Here is an 18,577-nt window from a genome sequence, read left to right as displayed (position 1 = left end):
TTTTTATTTTAATTTTATTTATTTATTTATTTATTTATTTATTTATTTATTTATTTACTTACTTATTTATTTATTTTTTGAGACTGAGTCTGGCCCTATCACCCGGGCTGGAGTGCAGTGGTGCGATATCAGCTCGCTGCAACCTCCCAGGTTCAAGCGTTTCTTCTGCCTCAGCCTCCTGAGTAGCTGGGACTACAGGCACACGTCACCATGCCCAGCTAATTTTTTGTATTTTTGCATCTTCTCCATGTTAGCCAGGCTGGTCTTGACCTCCTGACCTCTCAAGACCCATCTTGGCCTCTCAAAGTGCTGGGATTATAGGCGTGAGCCACCACACCTGGCCAGCAGTGAATTTTAAACATGACTTTGTGAATTCCACTTCTGTAAATTTTATCTTAAGGAAACTCTTCAAATCACCAAATATGATTTTTAAAACCTCTTCATGCAAACGTGACTTTCATTTTCATCCTTGATGAAATGGGTTTTTAAAAATGCAGTTGAAAACCATATCATATATAAGGTGAAGGGTGGTCAAATCACTGATTTTAACAGTCTATCTCATATGTGCTTATTCTGTCTAGTAAGCCCTCCAAAGTTGAAATTTTTAACTAGGAAAAAAGGCACAAAAAATTAAATAATGGTTGGTTTCAATAATAACCTTCAGGATTTTTGGAATGAGACAGACCTGCTCTACAATAATATTAGCAAATGCTTATATAGGTCTTAGAATGGGCTAGGAACTGTACATATTACAACTTTTTAATCCTCAACAACCCTATAAGGTAGGTGTTACTATTGTCCCCATTATACAGAAGAAGGAACCAAGGTACAGGAAGATTAAATTACTTGCCCAAAGTCTTAGGGCTTATGAGCACTAGAGAGATTTGAACCAGGTAGAATCTGTGCACGGAATCATAATGCTCCGCTATCTCACAAAGAGAGAGAGAAGGAAAGAGAAAGAGAGTGAATGTGTGTGTGATAGAGAGACGGAGACAGAGAGAATATAATAATAAAAGGAGTATGAATATTTTGAAATGTCAAAGAATCTTTTAGATGATAATTGTTTCCCAGATCTGATGCTGAAGTAGTATAGAAAACCCTATTTCTATAACTGCTGGAGACCCAGTTTCATTGTAAAGGTCTGTGATAATAAGTAGTACCCTAAATTTAGTTAGTTTATAACAGAGGTAATGTTTTCCTGATTGATACACTTTGCATTGAGCTTACTATAGTATTTCTTTAAAATAGGATTTTTGTTTTTAAGACTGAGTCTCACTCTGTTGCCCAGGCTGGAATGCAGTGGTGTGATCTCAACTCACTGAAACCTCCGTCTCCAGGGTTCAAGTGATTCTTGTGCCTCAGCCTCCCGAGTAGCTAGGATTACAGACGTGCACCACCATGCCAGCTAATTTTTGTATTTTTAGTACAGACAAGGTTTTGCCATATTGACCAGGCTGGTCTCCTAACTCCTGGCCTCAAACAGGCCGCCTGCCTCAGCCTCCCAAAATGCTGGGATTACAGGCATGAGCCACCGCACCCAGCCTAAAAAATAAGTTTCATTTTACAGGAAATAGAACTACTTTGGGAGGCCACATCATCACTATTCTGTGTGCTCTTTATTGTGGGGAACTATAATAGAGTCAAATGACCCATTTATCAGAAACATGTATTTTTTCCAAATATTCCAGTAAAATAGCAGTTTACAGTGTTATGTTTCTTGTAAGTAATCTTCATCCTGTTTTTTTAGGAGTCTACATCTACCATCTGCGCTGCTATGTCTATCAAGCCAGAAACCTCCTGGCTTTAGACAAGGATAGCTTTTCAGGTAAAGGAAAAAAAAATCTCCATGCTACGCATGATTACATAGCATGCTGTCTTGCTTCTGTGTTTCAGGTGAATGCTTCTTGTCATTTCTAACAACAAAAACCCTTTACATGTTGAGGTTATTTTTGCATGCTTGAAGCAAACTGCTCAGTGATTAGCTAAATCATCACTGAATGCTTTAGACACCATTGCTGGGTGCTAGTGATACACAGAAGGTACTTTTGATACTAATAGATATTAATTGATTAAGTAATAAGAAGCACTGAGAAAGTGATTTCTCATCTCTGTTTATGTACATGGCTGTGTTTTCATCCCTGGACCCTCGGGTTGATTGGTAAGTTAAGATCCTTTAAGTTTTTTGTAGGCTCTCTCAAGGTATCAAAAAGATGACAGGTGTGCCCATTTGCCTACAGCACCAGGCTTTGAGCAGTTTGGAGTACATTTTAACCTCCTCCTCTGCCTGCTCCCCACATTCTCAATAACATAAAACCATGAGGCTTTGTCATCTCTTGCACTGACACCCAGCTGCTTTTGTTGCTTTGGACTGGCTCTGAGAGGAAGGCTATTGGCAAGGGACGGGGGAGGAGGGGAGAACACGCCTGTCTGGGGATTTGAGTCCTTGCTGCTGAACCATGGATAGTTCAGGCTATCTGGGGAGCATTCCACTTCGGGACTCAAAGCCCAGCAGAGTTTCCCTGGGCCTTCTATGAAAACACCTCTTAACCCATTTCCCGTTTGCCCCGAGAAATGAGTGCTGGCTGCGAACTGCACTTTTTCTTCCAAACAGGAAGTGTGTTAGAGCATTTGACTGACAATCTCATGTGCGCGCATCAATTTTGAAGCGTGTTCCAAGCACTAATATTTACCAATATTTGTGAATGGTTTCCTTTTCTTACAAATTTGACCAGATTCAAGGTTATCCCTGCGATATGCATCTCCAACAGGGTCTTCGAAGACATTTTCAAATATTTTCCACCAGGGGGCACTCTATCACTGAAAGTTAAAAAAAGAAAAAAACTTTCCAAAATTCTTGACTAAAGCTTCCTAAAACTCTAAGCACATTCCTTGCAGTTTTGGAGATGGAAGAATTATCATCAGGGCAAAAGCAAAGGGTTCATATGATGGCTCCCCTGCTAGAAACCAAGCACTTTTGGCTTATACAAGAGTTTCAGGGTAGATACTGTGTTATTTTCAGATAGGTCAGCCCCAGGCAACTGCAAAAAGGTTTGATGAAATTATTTAACATAAAGGAGAACATGGATTATTTCTCCATACATAATATTGCTTTCTCTCCGTTCTTAAGTGTAGTGAGACAAAGTTTTCTGCTGTCACAGATTGTAAACTCTATGAGCATCTGAGCTTTTCCTGTTACTGTTGTACTCTTGAGACCTGGAACTCAATAAATATGTGCTGAATGAATGGATTACCATCAACATTAGAAACAACTATAATAAAAACTAGCATTTATCAAATACTTCCTATAGGACAGGCTCTGTCCCAAGTAGCTAACCTTCCTTATATCATTTCGTCCTCTCAACACTGTGAAGCAGATATTACTTTCATTGCATGGTGGAAGGGATCAACGTTTAGGAAGATTATTTTTTCCCTCAAAGTTATGCAGCAGGGGTGAAGGGTGGGTGTTGACCCCAGGTGTATCTGACTGCAGAGCCTCACTCAACCATGAGTGCAGTACTCTTGCAGAGAAAAACTGTGGGCCCCATTAACCTTGGTGGGAACATACTCCAAAGACAGACCTCTCAGTACACATCAGGGTCTCGCTTCAGGTGCCTCTGCTGCAGTGCCAGAACCTTCCATGGGGAACTCCCTGCTCCCTAGAAACCCTGTCTCCAGGCAGGTGGTGAGAGCCCACTGTCATTATATCCAGAGGAAAAGAATATGGTTGCAGTGAGTGGTTCTGGGGAGTTAGATTTTAACCATGACCCCATTGTTATTCTCTTTTTCTGTTTTAGATCCATATGCTCACGTCTGTTTCCTCCATCGGAGCAAAACCACTGAGATCATCCGTTCAACCCTGAATCCCACATGGGACCAAACAATTATATTTGATGAAGTTGAAATCTATGGGGAACCCCAAACAGTTCTGCAGAATCCACCCAAAGTTATCATGGAACTTTTTGACAATGACCAAGTGGTAGGTCATTTAGAATTTCTAAGATAACTTGGGGATGATGGAGATTTGAAGGGATGAATGTTGGGGAATTTAAGGATCACTTTGTTTCTCTAGGGCAAAGATGAATTTTTAGGACGAAGCATTTTCTCTCCTCTGGTGAAACTGAACTCAGAAATGGACATCACACCCAAACTTCTGTGGCACCCAGTAATGAATGGAGACAAAGCCTGCGGGGAAGTTCTTGTAACTGCAGAGCTGATTCTGAGGGGCAAGGTACATCGCTGTGTTCTTCCTCATGTATTCTGTCAACTGCTTAAAGTGCGTGTTAATTCTAGGCACTGTTTGCTCGAACTAAAGCGAGCCATTGACATACCCATGTTTGTTTCACAGGATGGCTCCAACCTTCCCATTCTTCCCCCTCAAAGGGCGCCAAATCTATACATGGTCCCCCAGGGGATCAGGCCTGTGGTCCAGCTCACTGCCATTGAGGTATGCTGCTCCTCACATGTTACTCATCAAATCAAACAGATGTGACTGCAGAGCAGGAATCTTCTGTATAGAAAATAGAATCCTGCTGCGTATTTTCTTGCTATCTCCAACTTCCTTTACAACTTGTCCAAAAACTGGAGATATTCATGGGAGTAGAAGGCTTGCTGAGGCAACCAGGAGAGGTCAATTCTAACATTCCTGAGGGCATCTAAACTCCGCATTTACTGGGAGCCAGCAGGTTTCTGAGTTTTTCATGTCAACTGGAGAACTGGGAGAGGGAAGATGGACCAGAAAGGAATGACAGTGTATATGCCAAGAGATGGGGGCATGGCAGGGAGGCAGAGATGGAAGTTGAATGGGAGCAGTGAGCAATGTTAGCAATGTTGACATGTCAGATACAAGCTGATGACCTCAACCAGGTGGCTTGATAGACAGTGTCTGGCCCACTCTCAAGACTTTCCCCTGTCTAGTCAAGCAGCTGTTAACACCCAACATTTCCCTTTTCTGGCTGTCTTGCTAAGAGTTCTCAAAGGCTGAAGCTATCACTTCGAAATGCTTGCATGTCAGACACCGTGTTAAGAAGTTTACAGGTGGGCTGGATGCAGTGGCTCCTGCCTGTAATTCCAGCACTTTGGGAGGCCAAGGCAGGCAGCCTTGAAGTCAGGAGTTCGAGGCCAGCCTGGCCAACATGGTGAAACCCTGCCTCTACTAAAAATACAAAAATTAGCTAGGCATGGTGGCACACACCTGTAATCCCAGCTACTTGGGAGGCTGAGACACGAAAATCACTTGAACTCAGGGTAGGGTAGAGGTTGCAGTGAGTCTAGTTCGTACTATTGCACTCCAGCCTGGGTGACAGAGTGAGACTCTGTCTCAAAAAAGAAAAAACAAGTTTATAGGTGATCATCAGAATAACCCCATGACAGATAATACAATCAGTCTTGTTTGTAGATGAGACATAGAGAGGTGAGTTACCTTGTCAGCGCTGACACAGCTACTAGATGGCACAGCCAGGATTTGATTCCTATACTCTTAACTGCATTGCTTTTTTAGGGGCTCAGGCAGGAGAAAGAAAGGGGCAAAACCACTTTCTTTGCATGACCTACAAGCTTACAAGGATAATGTTCAAATTAATCGTGAAGACTTTGCCAGTAATTAAGACAGAATTTTTACTTTTGAGTGTTATTTTTAAAGTGCTGGGTTACCTTCTCCTCTCTTTAAATTGTTTTCTTAGATTCTAGCTTGGGGCTTAAGAAATATGAAAACTTCCAGATGGCTTCTATCACATCCCCAGTCTTGTTGTGGAGTGTGGAGGAGAAAGGGTGGAATCAGTGGTGATCAAAAACCTTAAGAAGACACCCAACTTTCTAAGTTCTGTTCTCTTCATGAAAGTGGTACAGTATCGATTTTCTGTAATCACCCATGTGCGTTGAAATATGAAAGTATGTGCCTCACACACACATGCAAACACACAGAGTTTATTTCCAAAATCTGACAAATACAAAAACCCTGCCTTATATTCAGCTTGTCAATGACTTTTTTCCCCTTAAATTCTCGCACTGTGGCAATGCTTTCTTAAAGCTTCAAAGCAACTCCAGTGGCACAGAAATATCTGTGAGCAATATTTATTTATTTATCTGGTAAACTTTCCATCTATTCGGCTATCTATTACAGGCTGTTGGTCAACCCCGTGAAGGCAGAATATTAACCCCCAGTCATGCATGGACCAGATATACCATCCCCTTCCCCTACGCCACAGCTGTGCATGCACCAGAACCCTCCGGATAAGGACTGTCTGAGGAAGGGGCGGCTGTGGGGGAAGGTGTATGGGGTGATAGGGCCATGACCCTGGCAGCCCGTAACTGTGCCCCACCTCCAGGTGCCCCTGGGATGGCACCTTTTTTGGTCCATTGAGGCTATCCTCTGGTTGTTAAAGATGTGAGAACATCGGATCCAGTTCACAGCATCACAGACCCCATAATACCTTGGGCAGGAAGAGGTCACCTAGTCTTTCCATTTTTAAATAAGTTAATTTCTTAACTTTTACAAAAAACAATTTCTTTTTTACTCTATTATATAAATAGGTGAAATAAAGACAGTTCCTTACCTTGAAGTGTTGGAAGACCTAGAACAATCCCATTCCTTTCCCTACCTGAGTTGTTTTCCTGACCTTGATGTCTCCAATACAGTGCTCTTGAACTCTAGGGTCATGTGCTCTCATTTTACAGAGGAGGAAACTGAGGCCTAAAGAGGGGAAATGATTTATCCAGTGTCATAGTGTTAGGCCATGCCTTCTATATCGCAGTGACTGTGTCCTAACTACAGTGACAGCTGCAGCGCAGGGCTTGGTGCATTCTTACTCAGTACACCTCGTCTTTAATCCTGCGGGGTGAACATTTTCACCTCTCTTATGCCCACTTTGGGGAAAACCAAGAGGTAATGAATTTACACAAGGGGACATCGCTAGCAAGTGAGTGGCCAGAGTTTGCACATAGGTCCCTCCAACCCCAAAGCCCATGTTTTCCTCCCTATCATGTGACAGTGAGTTGCCAGGATGCTTCCAGCCAGGGTCCCAAAGTGGTTGCCCCTGGGCCACTCCCCTATCCTTGTCTACTCCCCACACCTCCCCCACCTTCCAAGTTCTAGTCTAGAATCTAGCCTTGGTCAGCAGAGAAGAGAAAAACCACTCAGGTGACCCCAGCTTCTACTCCTGTGTGAAGCCAGAGATAGAAGTTCACCTGAACCACATACCAAATGGGCCCCCAGGTCAGCTCATGATTCCCCAATCAGGCATTGTCACCAAAGCCACCAAACTCCATGAGAGGGAGCTGGGGGAGTCGAGGAAAAAGTAGCAATCCATTTCTGCATGGAATTTCCAGGGCGAAAAGAGTCTCAGCCACAGTTATTTCCCTTCGAAGTTCAGTTTTGTCTTGACCATTTCTAAAGTCTGCTCAGAACTTGGCTAGTAGATGACCAAAGCCCTGGGCTTGTTAGCCTTGCACATGTCCCCTCCCAGGAAGCAGAGCACAGGGAAGAGTACAGGGCAGTGACAGAGTAACGAGCATGGGTCAGTGATTCCACACTTACAGGACGCAGCATGGGCCAGGTACTATTCTAAGTACTCTTCACATAGAATTCAACAATTTTACTATTACTCATGAAATAATGGGGGCATGGAAGGGTTAGCCAGGTGGTTCATGGTGGCAGTGCCAGGATTTGACCCAGGCAGTCTGGCTGACAGCTCACACTCTTAAGCACTGAGCTCCTTGCCTAGCACATGAGTAACTATTGTGAGTCCTCTGGGCTATGTGGCAGAGAGAATCTGGACTGGTCCGTCAGGGGAATTTTTTTCAAAGCTGCCCTTGTCTGGTCTTGTAAAGAGAAATGAAACCTACCTTTATGACCCCCAGTTCTTGCCCAAGGAGGAATTGTACATGCCCCCGCTGGTGATCAAGGTCATCGACCACAGGCAGTTTGGGCGGAAGCCTGTTGTCGGCCAGTGCACCATCGAGCGCCTGGACCGCTTTCGCTGCGACCCATATGCAGGGAAAGAGGACATCGTCCCACAGCTCAAAGGTAACGTGCAAGTCTGTGCGGAAGTCTAGGGGCTTTTCATGCATAACTCTGATGTACTCTTTACAAACGTTCTCAAGGTAAGTCCTGGATTCATTGGCTACATTTTACAGATGAGCAAACTGTGTGAGTTGCAGTGTGTTATGTCACTTTCCTGAGGTTCTATCATTTGTAAGTGGTAGAACTGGGCTGGAATCTCAGCCTCGTTTTAGGGGTGGGTGGTGTGCTCCAGGGATTCCTCTCTGAAGCGTCCTGCTCCTGGGTGAATGTAAGACTTCTTTTGAGGAAGTGTTAAGTGCTCATGAATATTCCCTATTTACTTTTCTTTTTATTTATTTATTTATTTATTTATTTATTATTATACTTTAAGTTCTAGGGTACATGTGCATAACACAGCAGTCTGCGATCTAACCCTATTTACTTTTCAACAAGCAGCTAGCAAAGCAGGGAGAGCTGTTCCCACATCAGTGATGGGGATGAAGTCATTTCCTCCACCTTTTGCTGAATGGTTAGGAAGCACTCATTGACTGCCACGTGCTTTTCTAGATATCTGGGGACAGTGGGGACCAAGACAGCCATGTTCCCCTCTCACAAAGCAAGAGTCCAGCAGGGAAGGCAAACGAGGAAGTGTGCAGTTGCAGTCCAGTGTGATAAATACCTTGATGGGGAAAACAGGAAGCCCCCTGACCCCATGACGATTGAGAGAGGAGGAGATTTTATTTCAGATTGCTTTCCATCTGTTGGCCTACCTCATTATCACATATCATTAATATGTAAATGACAGAGCAGGGCATAATACTTACTTTAGATTTCCATAATAAATGATAGCTAGTGATACAGCATTTTGCAATTACCCATTCAATAGTTACTTGCTTTTAGCTTACCATGTGCTAGGGACTGTGTTAGGGGCTGGGGGCTATATTGCATCAGTGCAAGAGATCCCAGGGCCCCTGGCCTCATAAATTAAACACCGTGGGAGGGCTGGAACAGCCTCATTCAGCTGATCTTTGGTGGCTTCAAGACTGAAGCAGATGTCTTCTATTTAAGCAGCTGTGTCACTAACTGGTTCTATTAAAACTTTCATAAGGGTTGGTATTGATTTTACAGAGCCTCTGAAACTCATCTGCTATGTAGGTGTGAGCATCCTGGATCCCTGATTCAGAGAAGAGGGAGAAAATCCAGTCACATTTAAGCAAAACTCTACATGTGCTTATCAAGAAATGTCCCATGTAAAACATTTTATGCTGAATTGATGGTGCCTAAAATAGCAGCATTTTTTATAACAACAAGGATTGTTGTTATTGCAGAAATTGTTTCATTTTAAGGTTACTAAATGGAGAGAAACCACTTTCCTGGCTTTTTTTTTTTTCTTACTGTTTTCATGAGAGAAGGTTTTTTGGTCCAAATACATGAAATCATCCAGAGGGTACAAATGCTACACACTTTCTCTGGCCCTAGAATCACTTACGTGGATCTGTTTGTGTCTATTGCTCAGGGGTGGGCTAGGTCCAGGGCAGACATAGCCTGGCTAGTGATTCTACGTAATCAATGTAGAGTGTGGTCAAGGTTTCAGAGAGCCCCAGAAAAGGAAAATCTGGTCCTTTCATAAAACCAATGAGAGGTTAATGGCCTCATGTTGGAAGTGCACAGAATACCATTCTCCTGTCCCTTGGGCTTTATTTTCATGAGGAGGGTGAAGTGGAGAACTGATCCTCTAGGAAAGAACTTGGGTTCAGTGTGTTCCTGTGTCCCTGCCCTCTGGTTGTCTTGTTCTGTACTGTTGCAGTTGTCAGGATCTGCAGGGGAGACTATCTTGGAAGTGTAGAGACTGCTTACAGGTCTAGGGATGCCACATAGATCTAAAACTACCTCACACAGTAACTGATAGATCACAGATGCTCAGGAAATGTCAGTCTCCCCTCCTCCCCAGTATCCCCCTGATGGTTACTCCAGGCTCTGGTGTGGTGGTTAAAACACAAGCTTTGGAGTCAGCCAGACCTGGGTTACTTACTCCCCAACTTGCCACTAATTGTTTCACCTGAAGCAAGTGACTTGCTTGCTCTTAGCTTCAGTTTGTTTTAAAATTTTTAAAACGGGGAAAATGGCACATATTCTACAGGATTATTGAGGTATGAAATGAGATCATGTAAGTAAAGTGTTTAGCTCAGTGCCCAGCACATGGTAAGTACCAAAAAAGGTTTCTTGCCTCTCCTCCTTTATGTCCTGTATGTCACTTGCCAGAGTGGGTTAAACAGAAAGTTCTATTGGCTTGGCAGAGTTTGTTCTGTCTGGGTTCTGGCCTCCTGTTAAATGTCTTCCTGTTCGATGCTTCTTCAATAAATGGAGATGTACCTCTCATCCTATCCCCACCCCAGGGTGAGGCTTTGGTACCCCCGCTTTAGCTGAATCAAATGTAGTAAGCCCAGGGACGACTACTGAGTCCATGCTCTAACCCCCAAATCCTGAGTCACAGATAGTTTGGGAATTGTATATAAAGTCAGGGCACATGTCTTCTCCCTCTATATACGCTGTTGAGAATAAGGGCTGAATAAGCCAGTGCAACCTCAGACTTGAAATATAAAACAATCCACCCTGCTTTTCTTTTCCTTTCCTTTCTCTTCTTCTTTTTTTTTTTTGATTTAAGTTCTGGGATACATGTGCAGAACGTGCCACAGTGGTTTGCTGCACCCATCAACCTGTCATCCACATTAGATATTTCTCCTAATGCTATCCTTCCCCTAGCCTCTCACCCCTCCTTTCCCTTCTTTTTCTTATTTTTCTCTTATTTATTTTCTGTGTTTTAGGAACAAATTTCAAGAAAAGAAGACTCCTTCAGATGTAGGCTGTCTGTATGTTCTCACTTATAAGTAGGAGCTAAGCTATGGGAACACAAAGGCATACACAGTGGTATAATGGACATTGGAGACTCAGAAGGGGAGGGGATAAAAGCTGCATATTGGGCACAATGTACACTACTCAGGTGACAGGTGCACTACAATCTCAGAATTCTCCACTATATAATTCATCTGTGTAACCAAAAGCCTCTTGTACCCCAAAAGCTATTGAAATAAAAAATAGCTCCCCACCCCTACTCCTGCACCCTCTAAAGACATATATTGACACAATTCTTTTCTGAGCACTTTCTGTATAGGCACTGGACTAATTATCTAAAACAAAACAGTATGGACATATCCCCTAGAAAATGTCTAAAACCATATTATATTTGGGGAAATGTGATGGATTGTTGGGTTATTTTCTACATTCAGGAGTTGCCCTCCCTATTCCATAAGTCTCATCCAAGAATAAACTCTACCATCCACCCTATAGCTGTCAAACTTGAACTTGGAGTAGAATGTTCGCCACTATATTTCTCTAAGTATCTTAAATTAAAAAAGTATTTGTCTTGCAGCCTCCCTTCTGTCTGCCCCACCATGCCGGGACATCGTTATCGAAATGGAAGACACCAAACCATTACTGGCTTCTAAGGTAGGCTTCAGAGCTCATCATTGGATGCTGTCAGTTTTATCTTCCAGATGTCTAAGCATTTGGTGAATTCAGTCAAACAACAATTTGTTGCAATTATAATCATCAGCCAATCCATTTATTGAAGACTGAGTACAGACAAGAGTCTAAATCTTGCGCTCATCAACAGTTATGACACTGTATAGACTAGTAGTCCTCAACCCTCACTAATACGTCACTCAGAATACTTAAAATAAAACCCATGCCCAGGCCCCACCTCCCAAGAGGGAGAGGGACCTAGACATCAGTATGTTTTTAAATCTCCTCGAATGATTTTAATATGCGGGCACGTCTGAGAACCACAGGTGTAGACAGTCTGAGAAAGATCATTTGCTAGAAAGCGAAGTGTCAGAAGCAAATTTATAGCATTGCAACATTCAGATCAGAGATAACATGCAACACGCCAGATTCTTCCCCCTACATAAAGCAGAAGTGTTTCAAAATTTCTAATGACTGTATTTATCAGTATATGGGACACCCAGGTTTTTATATTCACTGTCGTTTTGAAGTGAAGAAATTGGTTGAAATATTCACTCAGGGCCCTATTTTAAAATTAACTATTCCAGCCACTTCTACATGAAGGAATGGGGGAAAAAGTCTCAGCCCAGAAAAAAAGAAAACACCAAATATCTCCCTGTTTCTCTTGGCATCTATGATGAACATTCACAGCGTGTTTTAATGTGCAAACTGGCCCAAAAATGCACATGATTGCACTTTAATATGTTATGTCCATAAACAGTGCCTTTAAAAAAATCTACTTCCTTCCCACTGCATTAAACTCACTAACAACTGGACCGTATAAAATATAGTCTCCACAGCCAGCACTGTGCAGGAGTGTGTTTGATTCTACTTCTGGGAATCCTACGTAGTCACAAATGACAATATCAAATTTCCAATCCCATAGGCCAAAACTACTGTGATCACTTTGTAAACCACCCCAAATATCCCTAATAATATGCCTAGTAGCCCTGGCAGAAGTTAATATACTTAAGATCTTTTCTGTAGATTTTTACAACTACTCTAGAAAAAGACAGTTTAAGATCTTGCTGTATAATCTGCCTCCAGGTTTGCCATCTCTTATCGTCAGTCAATTCTTATTACATGCCTTCAGTGTACTCAGTAGCCCTAAGTACAACTGAGGAACAGGAGAAGAATAAAGTCAAAATCTATGCCAGTATTTTCATTCATTTCTTAAGCATAGTTAGGAAATGTGACTATGTTACTGTAGCAACACTTTATGAAAGTTCAGTTTACATCATAGAATTAAACATTGCAACATAGCAGGATTGGGGATGGTAGTATCAGTCATTCCCACTGTATTGTAAATTGCTTTAATCCACCTGCTCTCCTAATATCTAGTTGAGGTACGCTGTGTTGATAAGAAAGGCTGGTTGAAATCTCTAAAAATCTGAGTCCACTTGTTCATCAAAGTAGACATGGCACATCTGTACAAACATGGCACATCTGTACAATGTCAAATAAACAAAGTTGTACTTTGAAAGAGCCAATAACAAGCTTGCGGATGTCCTGTATTACATGTATATGTAATGTACATGTAATGCACATGTATTACCACTTAATCCAGGCCTTGTGTCTGGGTAAATGGAGGGAATGCCTTAAAAATAACTATGCTGTTGCTGGGAGCTGGAGGCTGTGTCTTTGAGTGACAGTGTCACACTCCGGAAACTCATGGCATTACTCTGTGATGTCCATGGGAATTCTTAACAAATGGACTGAGCACTATCACAAGAAAAGTGAGAAATAAGTCTTTGGGGAAAATTGGTCAAGTGCTAGCCAAATAACATGGACATGCGTACATGGCCATCTCAACAATTACCTTCCAATTCCAGTGCTTAAGCAGTATGTCAACAGCACTCAGCAAAATGGCTTCTCCAGCGACAGTGCATGTATGTATGGTAAACAAATGCATGAGGCTGCCTGGGGCTGTGGGACCTTGGCCTAAAGACTTGAATTATTCTTACAACTCTTTCTATTAGTAGATTTTGGAGTGAAAAGTGATCTTTAAACAAACGTGATTGTTTTAAGCCTAAAAGAAGAATCTGTGCAGCACACCAACATGGCACAAATATACATATGTAACAAACCTGCACGTTATGCACATGTACCCTAGAACTTAAAGTATAATAAAAAAAAAAAAAGAAGAATCTTCTGTGCCATTTAATTATTTGATTCCCATTGCAAGTTTATTATTAGATATAATAAAGCAAGTCACATCAGTTGCTTCTATTACCTTTCCACATGAACTAATGATCATGTAGGCATGAATAAATTATCCCATACTAATGCTAAAGTTTAAAATCAGCAACTTGTCTTAAATAATGCCTTTTAGGCTGGACATGGTGGCTCATGCCTGTAATTCCAGCACTCTGGGAGGCTGGATCACCTGAGGTCAGGAGTTTGTGACCAGCCTGGCCAACATGGTGAAACCCTGTCTCTACTAAAAATACAAAAAATTAGCCGGGCGTGGTGGTGGGCACCTGTAATCCCAGCTACTTGGGAAGTTGAGGCAGGAGAATCACTTGAACCTGGGAGGCAGAGGTTGCAGGGAGCCAAGATCATGCCATTGCACTCTAGCCTGGGCAACAAGAGTAAAACTTAGTCTAAAAAAAAAAAAAGTCTTTTAAATCATGAACTGTTATTTTCCTTGAAATGGTTTGAATTGTGAACAAACGCATTCTAAAAATCTGATTTCGGGAACCATTGAGAATGTAAGAGTACTTTGGAAATAAAATCACTCTCTCCAAAATCTCAATTCAGCTGTGATGATCTAACCCTTAAATCTTGCTTTGATATGAATCTAATAGAAAGAATTGCCTATCTGTCCCTCTGCCTCTCTTGGCAATTCCATTGTGCTGAACAAAAATCAATCCAGAAAATACCAAGGGGCACCTACGGAAGCAGCCCCATGGCCTCTCACATGATGGCAGCTGGAGGAAGACCCTTTAGGATGAACATAAAGTTAGGATCTCAGAAAAGGGTCTAGGCAGCATGTCTTCAAACTGCCACTGAGGACCAGCTTGGCTAATGCCCCAAAAGATACCAGGACCACATTCAGGCCCCACTTCCCAGTTCATTCTCTCATCTCCTGGATGGGCCCTAGATCAGGGTGGGTTCTCTATGAAAAAAATCACGTGAAAGGATTTGGCCAATGGGAAACTTCACATCCTCATATTAGAGCAGCTTTGATGGATGAGTATTTATTTGGTGCTGTAACATAGGCATGGCGGAGGGGGTACCTACGCGATAACATTGCAGTCAAACATATCTTGTGACAGGACAGTTTTTTGTGGGGAGGAGAATTACACCAAGTTTGGAGATATATTTGAGGAACTAAACGGAATGTAAGGTCTGGAGCAGGGGGATGAGCAGCTCCATACCCTGCTCCTGTGTGAGCTGTGAAATGTCTAACTCCATCGAAAACATGAGACGGCGGGGCAGAGAAGGGGCTATTTCCAAACCTTTCATTGTAATACTGTGTGTAACCTTTTGCGTATTTTCAGAAAAGAAACCAGTAAGGTGGGTTCAGCTGTGGGCTCATCTTGACTTAGAAAAATTTAAATAATTTAAATAACTCATCAAAATGTTGATAATATAAGGCATGCATGAATAATAATTTTTCCTTCTTTCTTTCTCTTTAAACCTCATGTTCCTGGGGTCTCCATATCTGTGTGACCTGTTATATGGTTCGCCCTCTTCCTGACCCGACATGGTCATGAGCAGCTGACAGAAAAGGTAACTATGGTATACATTTTGCCACATTTAAGATTCATGGACCGGGCGTGGTGGCTCACGCCTGTAATCCCAGAACTTTGGGAGGCCGAGGCGGGCAGATCATCTGAGGTCAGGAGTTCAAGACCAGCCTGACCAACATAAAGAAACCCCATCTCTACTAAAAATACAAAATTAGCCGGGCATGGTAGTGCATGCCTGTAATCCCAGCTACTCAGGAGGCTGAGGCAGGAGAATCGCTTGAACCCGGGAGGCGGAGGTTGCGGTGAGCTGAGATCACACCATTGCACTTCAGCCTGGGCTTGAAACTCCATCTCAAAAAAAAAAAAAAAGATTCATGTATTTTCTGCCCAGATTTTTTATGGGAATAGTTTTTTCTAAATCTAGGGGGGCCAGGCACAGTCGCTCACTCCTATAATCCCAGCACTTTGGGAGGCTGAAACAGGCAGATCACTTGAGGCTAGGAGTTTGAGATCAGCCTGGCCAACACACGAAACCCTGTCTCTACTGAAAATACAAACATTCACCAGGCGTGGTGGTGGGTGCTTGTAATCCCAGCTTTTCAGGAGGCTGAGGCACAAGAATCGCTTGAACCTAGGAGGTGGAGGTTGCAATGCAATGAGCTGAGATTGCACCACTGTACTCCAGCCTGGGCAACAGAGCGAGACTGTGTGTCAAAATTTAAAAAAAGAGCTAAATCCATGGGTAGGTTGCTGATCCATAAAGGGGAAGTAATTCTGTGTAAGTATGTGTAACACACACGCATCACACACACACACACACATAAATAAGAAGCATATAATATAATATATAATATAACACAAATAAGAAGTAGCTTTTCAAGGCTGGGCGCGGTGGCTCATGCCCATAATCCCAGCACTTTGGGAGGCCGAGGCGGGCGGATTACGAGGTCAGGAGTTTGAGACCAGCTGGCCAATATGATGAAACCCCATCTCTACTGAAAATACAAAAAGTAGCTGGGTATGATGGCACATGCCTGTAGTCCCAGCTACTCAGGAGGCTGAGGCAGGAGAATCTCTTGAACCCAGAAGGCAGAGCTTGCAGTGAGCTGAGATCATGCCACTGCACTCCAGCCTGGGCAACAGAGTGAGACTCCATCTCAAAAAAATAAAAATGAAAAGAAGTAGCCTTTCTTGTCCCTTCTTCCTTTCCCCCAAGAGGCACTATTGCAGGTGACATTCTGTGTTTTTTTGTTTGTTTTTGTTTTGGCGTTACTATTTCCAAGGTAGGTTAAAATAAGCAATGGTTGGGTCTGATAAGAATCTATTCTTGTTATAAATCTGAGTGGGAGAGGCCTTCTATATAGTTTGACAATATTCCACAAGTGACTCTGACATGCTGTCCCTTCTGTCCAACCAAGAACCACCCATTGAAACTGGAGATTCCCAACACCGTCTCCACATTGGACTCTCCTGGGGAACTTCTGAAAGCTTATTGGATGCCCTGGTCTCACCCCCGACTGATTGCACCAGAATCTCCTAGGATAGGTCGGGAGCCCTGGTCTAACTGAACCATCATGCCTCCCTTCCTTTCATTTCAAGTTTTATAATTTTCAAAGCTCTTTCTCCTAAAGATCCCCTGTGATTTCCAGAACAACTTTTGGAGGTACATGGAGGCAGGTGGATGAAGGCAGCATGTGAATGCTTTGTCCATTGTATTATTATTCCATTCAGTGGATGAAGAAATTGATGCTCAGAGATGTTAAACAACTTGCCCAAGCCGGTACAGCTTGTAACTTAAGGGTATGGCTTGTAACATAAAGGAAGGAACTTATTAAAACCAGTTTTTCCAATTTTTAGCTAGTGAGTATTGTATTACAAGCCATTACTGGCTAAAAGGGCTAAGAAAATGAGATAGTAGAAAACATATATTGGAGGTTTTCTTTAAATTTATATGTACATGTAAATATCAAGTTAACAGAATAAAAACGTAAAAACCAACAAATTAATAGATTGTGTCTAAAGGACATAAGAACATTATCTAGTATGACTGTAGCCAAACACATTTCATTGACCAAGAATGGTCATTTCACCTCTAGCTTCCGAGTAGAAGATTCGTGAAGGCTTTGTCTATTATGCATGTAAACAAAAGTCATATAATCTCACCTATAACAGGGTCAGAAGAACCTATTTCCTAACTATTAAATATGCATTTTCCTTTATAGATTGGAAGTCCAGGACATCACTAAAGATTTTTCCATTTTGACATGTCTTTAGGAGGAAGAAATCATGGACTGGTGGAGTAAATTTTATGCTTCCTCAGGGGAACATGAAAAATGCGGACAGTATATTCAGAAAGGCTATTCCAAGCTCAAGGTACCTGGATCTATGCTGCTGTGGGTGGAGAATCGACATCCTTTAAAACTGGCCACAGGCAGAGCTCAGAGGATGACTAAAAGGTCCCTTGGGTGGGTGCTAATGAGCAGGGGCCAGGAAAACCTCTGTCTTCCCAGAGAGCCCTCTCGCACGAGTTTTGGCTTTGCCAAGATTCCAGGGACTTGAGGACAGCTATTGAGTTATGGTTACGTGCCTGCCACGTTGGGGCTCGGAGGTATCTGGCAGACAGTTGGGAATGGGCTGGCACCACGCTAATTAAGCCATGATGATCCAGTTTGACTCAGGGAAACCCAGAAGTCATAGTGCTATTTGCAGAATGACACAAGATGTCAACATGCTTCATTGTGTACTTTGAACAGGGATTGGTTTCACGAGCTGAAAAGTTGAATCTGTCACATGTATGCAGCATAAAATCACAGCCATGAGAACATGCATACGGGAGGAAGACAAGCGACTGAGCTAGGCATGGCTGACTAGCTCTGAGCTTTCTGTTCATGTTTTGAATTTTCTAATTCTTCGTTCAATTTTCAGCCTGTAGGGTACTCAAGTAGAAGCAGTGCTAAAGTTTTCAGAACAATGTATATGAGAAAAAAAACTTTAGAATGAGAAATATATGGTCATTGAAATAATTTTCCCCATCAAAGCAAAAATCCACACCTTTTCATGTTATTGTCATAACCTCTCAGTGTAGCCTAAGAAATACTAGCATGTAAATAACCATTAATTCAGAAAAATGATCCAACGGGGCTGAAGGATCAGCCTCATACTCCATCTTCCCTCACTCCCTCTTCCCTTCCTGCCTGCCTTATTATCCTCCTGCCTGCTTGCCTTGCCTTCCCTTCCCTTCCCTTCCCTTCCCTTCCCTTCCCTTCCCTTCCTTTCCCTGGCTTTTAAATAAGGCCCTGTTCTGTCATACAGGATAGAGAGAGAA

General features: G+C 42.5%; 1 protein-coding gene across 1 annotated transcript in view; it reads left to right on the top strand.

Moving 5' to 3' along the window:
- Positions 1 to 18,577, top strand: part of MYOF (myoferlin) — a 157,796-nt gene that overhangs the window by 106,603 nt on the left and 32,616 nt on the right. The window contains 11 exon segments of the mRNA XM_017876763.1: positions 1,748 to 1,825; positions 3,795 to 3,976; positions 4,070 to 4,228; positions 4,346 to 4,444; positions 5,679 to 5,703; positions 5,706 to 5,729; positions 5,732 to 5,838; positions 7,855 to 8,020; positions 11,427 to 11,503; positions 15,281 to 15,292; positions 17,527 to 17,625. Of these exon segments, the coding sequence (XP_017732252.1) occupies positions 1,748 to 1,825; positions 3,795 to 3,976; positions 4,070 to 4,228; positions 4,346 to 4,444; positions 5,679 to 5,703; positions 5,706 to 5,729; positions 5,732 to 5,838; positions 7,855 to 8,020; positions 11,427 to 11,503; positions 15,281 to 15,292; positions 17,527 to 17,625 (1,028 nt within the window).

This window comes from Rhinopithecus bieti, unplaced genomic scaffold (genome assembly GCF_001698545.2).
Source record: "Rhinopithecus bieti isolate Rb0 unplaced genomic scaffold, ASM169854v2 scaffold_9383, whole genome shotgun sequence".
NCBI lineage: Eukaryota > Metazoa > Chordata > Mammalia > Primates > Cercopithecidae > Rhinopithecus > Rhinopithecus bieti.
Note: the sequence above shows the minus strand (reverse complement) of the source record. Positions and strands in the feature narration are given on the sequence as shown.